The following is a 12694-nucleotide window of genomic DNA, read 5'->3' on the forward strand; positions in this document are numbered from 1 at the left end:
ACTGATTGAAATATTCTGGAAGGTGTCAGTGTAGCATCTAGTTGGCTATGGGGTTCAAATATCTGAAAGTCTAGTTTTGAATTTTAACTTATTGCTTCATTTTCTTCATAGTGGATTCAGATTCTCTCTCTATGCATGCTGTGCATAAACACAGGGTACATCATTTGCGTTTGCGGTCTACCAACCTAGAATCCTTAGTTATAAACCATTTTACCATATGAACTATGAATTTTGTTTCTAGATGTGATTGATTAGGACTAATAAATTATCATAGTCAGGTCAAGAGCCCTATAGCTCAACTAGTTGGCACCTCCTAGCTTTGAAGCATAGACACTTCATTTTTGTGTTCCATATCCATGTCAAACACAGGACACACCTAGGGCAGTTCTGCATGTGTGTCCTAGGTGTGTCCCAACCATGTCCTTTAAAAAAAAAAAAAAAAAAAAAAATTTGTGGGACATGGCTAGGACACAGGAGGGACATGGGAACAAGAGGAATCAAATACCCTTTCAAAAAACAAGGATATTCATGCTCTAATAGTAACAGTGCATATGTTAATAAAAATAATAGTAACAGGGCATTTGAAGATTAATAAATATTCTTATTCTTGGTTTGTATTCTAATTTCTAAACATCCTTTAATAGTCATGAAATCACTTTATTATCCATTATTGCTCTTAAATTGATATATAATTAACATTATATGAAAATTAACAATATGTAGAAAATATAAATAAAAATATATTAAATAATTATTTAATAAGTGTGTCTTGCTGTACCCGTGTCCTAGTTTTTCAAAAAATGTTGTGTCGCCATGTTGTACCTGTACCCATATCCATATCCATGCTTGTGTCCAATGTCCGTGCTTCTTAGCCTCTTGGGTTTCTAATGGAGACATCTAGGGTTCAAATCACCCCTCTCTCATTGTAATTATTGAATTATGGGAAAAGTTATTGGATGCCCTAAGGGAATTGGTTTAGGAAATATTTTTAGAAGAATTTTATGGGAAAAGAAAAAAGTAACTGATTTTTTTTTTTTTACAACTTTTTATATTTTTCATAAAAGTGGTATTAAAATTTTCTTAAATGGTACATTAACAAATGCCCTAAAGGCATCTGTGAACCGCAGCCTTGAATTATTAATAAGTTATTATAGTTAGAGTACTCTTAGTTTTATCTATTTTTGGGTACTTTGTGAATTCTGACTCATGCTCACTTGACTTGTTTTTTGTAGCATATGTTATTTCTCTTCTTCCCTTCTAGTCATGGTTGGCGAAAACTTGAATTGTGGCCCTGATTTGTAGATTTTCTCAAACATCTGTTGCTTTTTAATTTTTTATTTATTTATTTTTATTGGTAAGTTTCACATGCATCCATTGGGATTTTGAACCCATGACCTACTCTTCATCCTGCTTAAGTATTAATCCATATATTTCTGCAACTGCTCTGCTTTATTTATTCAAACCAGCTAACTATAGGGCATGTGAATTAAAAGTCATCTTGCCTGTACTTTTTTTTATACCTGTGTTATCTATAATTGGGCAGTGGCTCATAATTTTCCTATGATATTTCCAGGAAGTTCATGACTACTTGAAGACTCTTTGTCCTGACTTGCATATTACTAGAGGTGAATACGATGAAGAGATGCGCTATCCAGAGACCAAGACACTGACTATTGGGCAGTTTAAGCTGGGACTATGTCATGGTCATCAGGTTTGGTTCCCCTTGTCCTTCAGTGTTTTAAAAATTTTATTTGTATTTCTTAATTTTCTCAAAGAATGTTTAGTTAATTGACATGAATTCATTTATTTACGGTAATCTTTCTTGACCTTAAAGCATTATTGATTTCTTTTTAATGAGCTTCTTGTTAAATTGAAACCAAATCACAAGAATGTTTACACTGAAGGGGGTATAATTGGCAGAAGTTTAGTGACTGGCACCCACTTTCTTATGAGGAGAAAAGGGGGAAAAAAAATTTGGGGGGTAGATCTTTCATCAGTGACCTCTTTGCAGCACCACAACAATTGTTTCTATATCTGGCTGATCTTGGTTGTGGTGAATGGATTAAACATGCTGATATCTACAATGAAGAAATCAAATGCCCTTCCATGATGTTTAGATTCCTAACATTTATCTACCAGATCTCCCTAAAACCATACGTGCATTCCCTGCATATGGCTCACACCATTCGAGGTGGCCCAGCCCAGTATTCAGTTGCAAATCCTATAGCGAAATTCAGACTACTCTCTCTCTCTCTATATATATATGTGTGTGTGTGTGTGTGTGTGTGTGTGTATGTATGTATGTTATAGGGATGGTTTCAACTTTCAAGTCACACCACTTGGTACTTTTCTATTTGATATGTTTTCTTAGCAAATCCACCATTGGATTATATTGTCACCCTTCTTGCTTGCAAATTATTGAGATGATCAAAGATCAAAAACTATCCCATCTATAAAATGTTTATATATTTTGTGTACTTTAAAATAATACTATTTAGAGATAATGGATTGGATTACAATACCATCTGATTAACACAAAATTTAGCATGCCTGTTAAGATCAAACAAAGCATATAGTCAAATTGGGGGATTTTTAAAATATTAATCCAATAAAAAGTAATTAAGTGGTGTAATATTGACAGAGTTACAACAAGTATAACTTGATTTTGTGTATGTATGCCTCTTTTTGTATTAAGTTGACCAGCATATGTTCCAAAGGCTGAAATTTAAAATCTGTTGTGGAGGATAAGTTGAGAATTAGTTGAATGCATTTGGAAATGTCCTCAAATTTCAGCTGGTAGTGATCACTTTATAATTTGATTTGATTTATCTGAAGGTTATTCCTTGGGGTGACCTAGACTCACTGGCCATGCTCCAGAGGCAGTTGGATGTAGACATTCTTGTAACAGGTCACACTCATCAGTTTACGGCTTATAAGCATGAAGGAGGTGTTGTCATAAACCCAGGGTCTGCAACTGGTGCCTACAGCAGCATCACCTATGATGTTAACCCTAGCTTTGTCCTCATGGACATCGATGGCCTACGAGTTGTGGTCTATGTTTATGAACTCATTGATGGAGAGGTTAAGGTTGACAAGATTGATTTTAAGAAGACAACCACTGCAAGTCATTGAAAACAATTTATGTTTTAGTTATTTAGACCTTTTCTTTCAGCTTCCTCTTCCCTTTTTTTTTTTTTTTAATTTTCTTTTTTGCCACAAAACTTTCTTGGGATTTCTGAAAATCCAATCTGTTTGTGATATATGGTGATCACATTATTTGTTTCTGTATGATAGTGGAAATATTTACCTTTTTATTAGTATTGCCCATTTTGCATAAGCTGCTATACTCTTTGATTTTTGTGATCCGTTCATGAACAAATTGTGAGGCTTCTTTTGGTTTTATATCTATAGGCCACAGAAAGTGAAGCTGAACATTTTGTGACTGGGTATTTGCTCCAACCTTATACCATTTTTCATGTTCTCCTTGAAAAAAATTGTACAGACATAATCATGAAGGCTTTATTGTGATTCCTCCTTTCAAAAGTAAAAGTTTTATATTCAACCTGTCATGTGTTTTATGTTGGTATGTTTTGAGACATGGTTACTATAAATAATCCATATTTGCAAAGTTCATGCTTTCTCTTTTTAAAAATTAGGGTAAAACTTAAGTAGGAATACCTTAGATGCAGTATATTAAGTTTTCCTATTAATTCAAAACCGAGTTATATTGACCAATAAAGAGTGGGTTAGTGCAATAATTACAATGAGATATGAGTTTAAATAAGGAGTTAAAACACAAGGAGCAAGGAGGAAATGACATTGGAAAGGGGTTTCAAGAGATAGAGGAAAATGTGACACATGACCCACCACGACTGTTAATAACCATCTAAACCTCAAAAATAAATTAGACTCAAATTTAAAGACAGAGACATTTAACACATATTTTGTAAATTTATTTTTGTAATTTCTCCTCTATATCTATATAATATCTAAAAATTGAAGTATAACATTTATTAGTGCTACGCTCCTGTTGAGTCATATTACTGTAGCATTTTGGTCTATTTTGGCCCACTTTAGTCCGGTTCGGTCCACTTTGGTCTATTCGGTCTAGTTTAGTCCATCTGGTCCACTTTAGTCCATTTCGATCCACTTTAGTCCATCTAGTCCATCACATTGAGTTCAAGTTACACTTGGTGTAATTTTAAGCAATGTTTACATCACTCGGTAATTCTTTATTGGATGCAAATTTTAATATATCCACTATTAGTTAAGATTCTCTTCTTATACTCTACATACAAAATTTCATGATAATTAGAGATCGATAACAATGTCATCTATCATGTGTTTAAATATTAAGTTTTTGTATTTAAAATTGTGCATAAAAAATGAGTTTCTAGATTAAGTAGTAAATGACATCCGATTGATACAAGTAGGGGCAGGGAGAAGGGGGTGTCGAGGGAGGGAGGGAGGGAAGGAGGGGGGTGAGGGGGGGGGGAAGTACCCCCGAACTCTTAAAATTTTCTCTAATAATACTAGTATATTGAACTGAAATGTCTTTTTTTTCCCCCCTACACAAAGGGCAAAGAACTTTTCTATTTACTGTATACTAGCTTGTCTGACTTTTTTTCAATTATCACAACAGCTTTTCTTACCCCTAATGCTAATAGAGTTACACACCTATTACAACTCTTATATAAAAATAATGGGTCCCACCTAGTAATGATTAAAAAAAAAAAAAACCCACTACTTTGCAGAATAGGAGTTAGAAGCATAATAGAATTCTAAAAAAAAAAGAAAAAGAAAAAAAAAGTATATATATAATTTAAACAAACTACTTTTAAGCTAGGTGTGAAAAAATAAATTAAACTTTACATTTTACGTTAGATTATATATGACAATTACATTAGGATATAGTTGTTTATTTATTTTGTTATTAATATTGATTAATTTTTTACTTTTAATCTTGCCCTTCGACCCAAATTCCTAGCTTCGCCACTGGACACAAGACTTGGTATGCATAATCCAACGATGTGAGTTTTTCAATTATTATTATAATAAAAAATTTTTAGGTAATGTAACATTACTTATAATTACACTAGGTATAACTTGAACTCAACTATATATATATATATATATATATATATATATATTAATTAGATGTGAATTTTGATAAATCCACCGTTGGATTATATTATCATCGTATATTCTCTATACTTACAAAATTTAAAGATAATCAAAGATCAATAGCCATGTCATCAATCAATTATTTAAATTCAAGTTTTTGTAATTTAAAATAATGCATAAAAGATGAGTTTATAGATCGAATGGTAAATTACATCTGATTGACATGAAAATTGGCATGTATGTTAAGAACATATAGAACATGTAATTCAATGGTTGGATTTTCAAAATATGAATTCAATAACAAGTTATTAGATAATGTAACATTGCTTCACACCGAGTGTAACTTGAACCCAAAGTAAATTCTAACATATACATTATACAAATTATGATAAAAATGTTTTCTTGAATATTTTAAACAATTTAGCATCTTAACATAGTCAACTAACAAAAATCAAGTAATAGGAAACAGAATCCCAAGAAAGGAACTCGTAATCCTGGTTAGAATCAAAGATCTGATTAAAAAGAAAGAGTAGCCGCAAGGACATCAAAATCTATTAGCAGTTATATAACGGTCACAAACCGACTCAAAGTCTATATCTTCAAAGCAGCTCCTACTCCAAATAGAACTGAAATTCTTTATCTTCAAAACTACTCCTACTCATACACACACACAAAAAGAAAAAAACCTCTCTCAGACTTTTAAGAGTCTCTATTAGCCTCTGGTCATCTTTAATATCTCTTGCACTCTCTTGCTCTCTGGTTTTTTCTTCTCCTTTCTTCAAGATGTCTAGCACCACAATTTTCCACCATAGATGCGAGGCATGGCAACCCGAAAACTACATTGAACCCGAAAGTTGTTCACCATACCCTGAGTTCTTAATTGAATTGTACGCCAATTTTGAATCAATTGATGTACAAGGCCAGATTGCCACAAGCCCCACCAAATACAAATCATTCACTATGCAACGTGACCTATTGATAATGAACCAAAACTCATGGTTCATCTTGTCCAATAAGCTTTCTCAGATGGACGTGCCCTTCAATATTCAGCCATCAACGATACAAAAGATTTCAACTGTTGCTCGTGAACTTGCTTGTGAGGCTGACAACATGCACCGCAAGACTATTCCAATGATGGTGGTTCTTACTGTTATACAAGGCTTTGATCAAGAACTTGAACTTTCTGAGGCTTTATGGGAATCCATGGGTACCTGGGTGAATACAAGCTCGGTTTGTGGAAGAAAATCATTGGTTGAGAAATTGGAGAAGGTTAAAGTTGAAGATTTTGAAACACAATGCGTTATATGTATGGAAGATATTTTGATGGGGTTTGAAGCTACTCGTTTGCCTTGCTCTCATGTCTACCATGAAGATTGTATTGTGAGTTGGCTTAAGCAGAGTAACCTCTGTCCATTATGTCGGTTTCACATGCCAGTTGAATGTGTCTAATTAGCAAGAAATTTGTTTCTTTTTCCATCCTTTTGAATGTAGAATCCTCATACTTTTCAAGAAAAGAAAGAGTTTGAATCTGTAAAAAGTAGAAAATTTTTCTGCCAGTTCAAGCTAAATGTAGTTGCCAAGTTTTTTTTTTTGGTTTGTTATAATTAATAAGTTTTCTATTAATTCTTTATATTTTACCTTTCTCCCATACTGTTTTGGAGGAAAATTATTATTCCATGGTTTTGGTGTTTCTGTTTGAAAAGCTAATAATGTAGGGGCTTAAATTGGTCCACAAGCAACTTTAGCTTTCGTTAGGTGCCAGGGCATTCACATCACTACTCACCACCACTTATTATATGATATAATCATATAATATACTTGAACAGAATTAGTTGTACCAGTTAATTTGGTGTCACAATTAGACTGGTGAGTGGTGATAGAATCAATTTGGGTAACGGTTGATGCAAGACAAGTTATAATTCGTTTCTATTTTAATTATTGTACCTTTTTTGTCATCAAGTTCCCTAACCTAGAAATATTGCCAATCAAGGGAACAATCATTGATTCAACTAATCTAACTGTTGAGAAATTGTTAAAGAGATAATTTATATTCATTTTTCATAAAATTAATGTATTTCCTATGGCTTTGGCTCAAATATCCCCTCAGAAGAGAGAGACAATTGAGTGTGAAACTAAGAGAAAAAGATTTTTGCTGGGGAGTTAGTGCAAAAAGAAAGATGACAAATTTTGGTTTTTTTTTTTGGTGTACAAATCAAGGATGAATTTGTTCTTTATCTTCTTATTGGCCTGAGATATTGACATTATTAATCAAAATATTTGTTGGGATTTGATTATATTTTTTGTTGAATTTTGTAATTCACATAAGACACATGATTAAATTGGTGAGTCCCGGTGGAGTTTTTTGAGAGAAAATTATGTTTGGTAAAAGTTTACCATTATTTTGATATAAGCACGCAAGAATGGCTTTAGCTATGGAAATTATGATTATCTTGTTCATGGAAAATTTTCTTTGATTAAGACTTGCAAATTCCTCTTGGTGAAGAAGGAAGGCTAGTCTTTAGTGTGGGACAGAATAGAATGAAAATCTACCTTTGTAATGAAATAATTTGTACTCCTTGTTAAAGTAGTAATGTATTTATTGTCCACCAAAGAATAGAAATTGAAGTAATAGAAGTGCATAACAAGATATTGGCATGACTGAATCATTGATTTACTTTCTGATTGGGTTGAGATATTGGCATGATAATATTAGTCAAAACTTTTTGGTATTGTATTAAATTTTTTTGTTGAAGTACTCAAATCATGTAATACTAGATTGTGACCCAACACTAACATCCACAGAACCTGTGGATCCTTGTGATCTTTAGTTGTTTTTAGCCACCAACCACTAGAGCGTTCTAAATAATTAATGATTATACAAAGTTGTTTGATAGCTCAACCTACCGGAAGAAAACAAAACAGAGCCATGTTCAGATGGCTTCTTGAGTAAGCAAGAACATCAAATCCACATGATTAATTAAAAAAAAATGGTATGAGATGAGAATTGAACAAAATTAGACTCGGTTTCAATAGTGCATGTTGCACAATTATGCAGAGTTCATTCATGAATTAAACAAGACTAATTCTTAAGGACATCCACAATAAGAATATATGTCAAAATATCTGCACAATTTTTGTTATGGAAAACATCACAAAAAATGAAGAACCTGAGCAAAACATTCAAAAAAATTTCCCTTGAATGTTTAGAAGTTCTAGTGAGCTGTGAACCGATAGACCATAATATGCTTATAGGTCTCTCCGGGGTTGACAATCTGTGAAGGGAAGTTAGGGTGATTCACAGAGTCAGGGAACCCTTGTGTCTCCAAGCAAAGTGCAGCATGCTCCTTATAAATGTAACCACCTTTACCCTTCACATCATGCACCAAGTTACCAGTGTAAAGCTGCACTCCGGGTGCACTAGTCCACAGCTGCAGTCTTCTTCCAGATACACTATCATACACCTCTGCAGCCCTCCTAAAGTGCGCAGTACTGTTACCATCTAAGGCATAGTTAATGTCATATCCTTTAGGTAGCTCATTTATCCTGTCACCAATCTTATGGAGTTCGAGGAAATCAAATGGTGTTCCTTTGACGGGGGTCAATTCACCAGTGGGGATGAGTTCTTCATCAACTGGTGTTATATGGGATCCGAAAATCTGGAGTTCGTGTGAGAGGATATCACCACTATTGTGGCCGCCGAGATTCCAGTAAGCATGCTGGGCTAAATTCACTGGTGTGGCCTTGTTGTGAGCCTTGGCTTCAAATTTCACACCTAATTTGTTTGTTTCAATGAGCATGTATGTCACTGCGACAGAAAGGGCACCAGGAAAGCCTGCAAAAATTCAACGCAAATCCCAGCAGTGGTGAGTTAAGAATGTAACAGTCAGGCCTTTTTCATGCTTCATTTTACAGTTTGGACAGAATTTTCTGATGAATTTTCCTCAAACCCATTACATGACAACTCAAAAGACTATTCATGTGTATTTTTAGTCACATCACTCACATGGCCTACTATAAAGTCATATGGCTTATCTATATGTTTTAATAAATTTTACTTTCATTTAATACAATTGACGGTCTTATAAGTGATAAGTTAGAGAGCTGTTTGAAAAAAAAGTTTATCCAATATAGTTTTGATAGTAACAATTTAATCCATAAAGCTTTAGTAAATATCAAAAATATAGAGGATAAAAAAATAATAATAATAATAAAGAATAAGAAAAAGAGAGAAGATATATAGATATATTACCCTCTTCACCATCAGAACTTTCATAGGTGAATGTAATGTGACTATCCGGTTTGTAAGTCAATACAGACCATATAACATCACCATATCCTTTAGGACCACCTGATATAAAACATAAGTATTTCAAATATCAGAAACTTATTACATCCCAGATAGGATTTATAGACTAGAGATTAAATACAAGGATATGATGAATATACCATGGAGTATGTTCTTTCCTTCATTGGCAACTAAATTATAAGTGGTGCCATTCAAAGTAAATTTAGCTCCTCCAATTCTGTTAGCAACTCGTCCAACAACGGCTCCAAAGTAGGTTGTATCGTTCTGCAGATATCATTAGAAACTTTTATCATTAGAGGCTTTTTTTTTTTTGGTGGATAGTTCAATAATTGGGGGAGGAGATGTGTCCGTTGAAAACATTTGGATAGTGTCAATTGAATTACAAGGTTTTTGACGGGCTAGCATTCTAATTTTTGATAATTCTTAGCCACAAAAAGTTTAGATTATCATTATTTTAGATTGTATGATCCTCTCTAGGGGGCCCATCTCCCAATATTAAGAATTTCAAACAGATTAAATCAAGAATCTTCCTATGATTCTAGTTTACTAGTTTCACATAAAGTATGATATTTTTCACTCTCTTTTTAACCAAATACCTATATATATTTAGATAACTTTGGTATTAAAATAATAAAATCTATCATCTTAAGCAAAAGTTTCATTCTATTGCTGTTTTCAACTAATACATTGATGGCAGAGGGAAATAAAGGAAGTTGGATAAGTCCCCACCTTGTAGCCATCAACTGAATCGAATCCAAGAACAACATCATCTAGTTTCCCTGATAAAATAAATCAAAATAACATTGATTTAGATAACAGAGTTAAAAAATAATAGTGCATAACAAAACAAAATCATAAAGGTTATAAAGCCAAAAGAGAGAGAGAGGAAAGAACAATTACACACCATTTCTATCAGGGAGAATAACAGAGTTAATAACTGCACCATAGTTGGTAAGCTTCACAGAGAAATCTCCCCTCTTCAATTCATAAAATCCGACTTCAACACCATTAACATTAGCCAATAAAAAGGCCAACACAACAAAGACACAAGAAAAAGTTACCGTACCCATTGTTGGTAAATAAATGTAAAAAAAATTGTTAAAACAATTGGTATAACAATTTTTGACAACACAAGCTGAGAAGTGAGGATTTATATAGCAAAGAGAAGAGGAAGAAGATATTGAATTCTGGTACAAAACTACAAATGGTTATAATAATAGGCCTCTAGATAAGGATTTATCCTAAGAGAGTTAATTAGTTACCAGAATTCTAGGATACTTGCAGCCTAGCACTACTCATTGACTATTTTTTTCCTTCTCTTTTTCTTTTTTCTTCATTTCCTATTTTTACAAGATAATGTTGATGGATTAGGAAAGAGTAAACTTGCAAGGCTGTAGTAGAAAAATAGAGAGAGAGATTAAAATTATTACAACCTATAAAATTTAGAGAAGTGCTACGTCTACAATATTTTTACAATAAGTCATAGGTGGTTAATTGTTATTAGTTTAAATTTGAACCTAACACTAAGATTTCTTTTTTGTCCCAATAATAACAATCATTAACAACCTGTCACTTAGGATTTGTTGTAAAAATATTGTGAAAATATTATGGACATATCATTTATCTAAAACTTATGTTTATCCGTGAGAGTTGGAAATTGTGAAGTACATGAACAAATTTTGTGGTGGCACGTGGAATTATTATTTATCAATATTTATTCATCATTAATTTAATATACATCATGATACTAATTTTTCTTTTATAGGATAGGATATTAGGATAATATTCGGTTTTTAATGTATGCATGTGTAGAAAGTCACCCACACATCTTTGTGGTGTATTTTTAGTATTTTAATCCATATCATAACATTTTTTAGATTTTGGTGTAAGCGTGATTTAAATCACAGATCTTTTTATTGATATAAATAATTAAATAACAAATTAAATAGTACTAGTATATTTTGGATAAAAAAAAAAAAGAAACAAAGAAGTATATTTTGGTTAAATTGAGGTGTCGTGTGATAGTTTGACTTTATCAATTTGGTTAAAGTAGGTAGTTCCTACTTCCAAGTTTGATTTGGTCAGACAAGGAATCCGCTAAATATAGGGACCCTATAATCTTCATAAATTACAGCCATTGTGAATAAAGGAAAACGTGGAGTTGCAGCTTTGAAGATATAACTCATTGGTTTACCAAAAAAAAAGGAAGATATAACTCATTTAATAAAATAAAATAAATAAAAAAACTCTTTTAAATTTTTTTTTTTTTTTTAAGGGCCATTCCTCTCTTAATCAATAACCTCCTCTAAGAAAAAAAATTATATATATAAAGGAAGGGAAATATTAACAGATATCCTTGGGACATTAGTTAACAATTTATTTAAAGAAAGTTTTTATGGGAAAAAAAAAAAACAATTAATGTTTTGACAGCTTTTTTCATTTTCCATAAAAGCCGTGTTAAAACTTTCCTAACATTGATTGTTAACCATTACCCTAAAGGCACTTGTTAGTATCACTCATAAAGGAAATATAGAAGATATAACTCATTTTTAGTTGGATTTGAGATTATGTTAATGCATCTCATTCATTCCCCTATTAAACTCTTCATTGTCTTCAATTAATTTAACACAACAAAAACCACATTATTTTATTTATTTTTTCTTTAAATGCCAAACTCACTGCATAACATTTGTTGAAGACCTTCCTATTAAAAAAAAAAAAAATTGTTGATGACCTTATGGCTTATACAACATTATTTTTATTTTGTTACCCTTGCTTTTTGTTTAGTATTATCATCGACATATCACACACACACATAACTTTATATTAGATAATAGACTAAAATGCAAATTGTACCATCTAAATTTAGGTGAAATTCATTCCAGTTCTCTAACTTTATTTTCATTCAATTAAGTTTTCTAAGTTTCAAATTTATTCAATTTAGGCCTTCTATCCAATTTTGTTAAAAAATTTCCATTAAAAAAATTATTTTCACATGAAAAAAAATTTATAAAATTAACAAAAATATATTATAGATTTTTATGTGAAATTTTTTTTCAAAAAACCTTTTTTCATTAGTTAAGTTCATATTTAATGGCAATTTTTCTAACGAAATTGGACAAAAGGCCTAAATTGATAACTTTGAAATTTAGAAAATTTAATTGAATGAAAGTCAAGTTTGAGAATTAAGATAAATTTCAGTCAAACTTAGAGAGTATACTTTGCATTTTAGCCTAGATAATATCATCACATATATAAGACAAC

General features: G+C 32.0%; 3 protein-coding genes across 3 annotated transcripts; 2 read left to right on the top strand and 1 right to left on the bottom strand.

Moving 5' to 3' along the window:
* Positions 1 to 1573: 1573 nt before the first annotated feature.
* On the top strand, positions 1574 to 3337 carry LOC115973262 (vacuolar protein sorting-associated protein 29-like; the record flags this gene model as incomplete). Its single annotated transcript, XM_031093515.1, has 2 exons — positions 1574 to 1711; positions 2836 to 3337. Coding segments are annotated over 2 exons (435 nt in total), but the record flags the coding sequence as incomplete, so codon positions are not given.
* Positions 3338 to 5907: 2570 nt separating this feature from the next.
* On the top strand, positions 5908 to 6573 carry LOC115973266 (probable E3 ubiquitin-protein ligase RHC2A). The gene has a single exon (XM_031093526.1). The coding sequence runs from the start codon at positions 5908 to 5910 to the stop codon at positions 6571 to 6573; it is 666 nt and encodes a 221-aa protein (XP_030949386.1).
* Positions 6574 to 8148: 1575 nt separating this feature from the next.
* On the bottom strand, positions 8149 to 10529 carry LOC115973268 (aldose 1-epimerase-like). Its single transcript, XM_031093528.1, has 5 exons — positions 10335 to 10529; positions 10160 to 10209; positions 9571 to 9694; positions 9374 to 9472; positions 8149 to 8956 (listed from the first exon to the last, which is right to left on the bottom strand). The coding sequence occupies exons 1-5, from the start codon at positions 10498 to 10500 to the stop codon at positions 8337 to 8339; spliced, it is 1059 nt and encodes a 352-aa protein (XP_030949388.1). The 5' UTR covers positions 10501 to 10529; the 3' UTR covers positions 8149 to 8336.
* Between the last annotated feature and the right edge of the window lie 2165 nt (positions 10530 to 12694).

The sequence above is a fragment of the Quercus lobata genome, unplaced genomic scaffold (assembly GCF_001633185.2).
Source record: "Quercus lobata isolate SW786 unplaced genomic scaffold, ValleyOak3.0 Primary Assembly Scq3eQI_43, whole genome shotgun sequence".
NCBI lineage: Eukaryota > Viridiplantae > Streptophyta > Magnoliopsida > Fagales > Fagaceae > Quercus > Quercus lobata.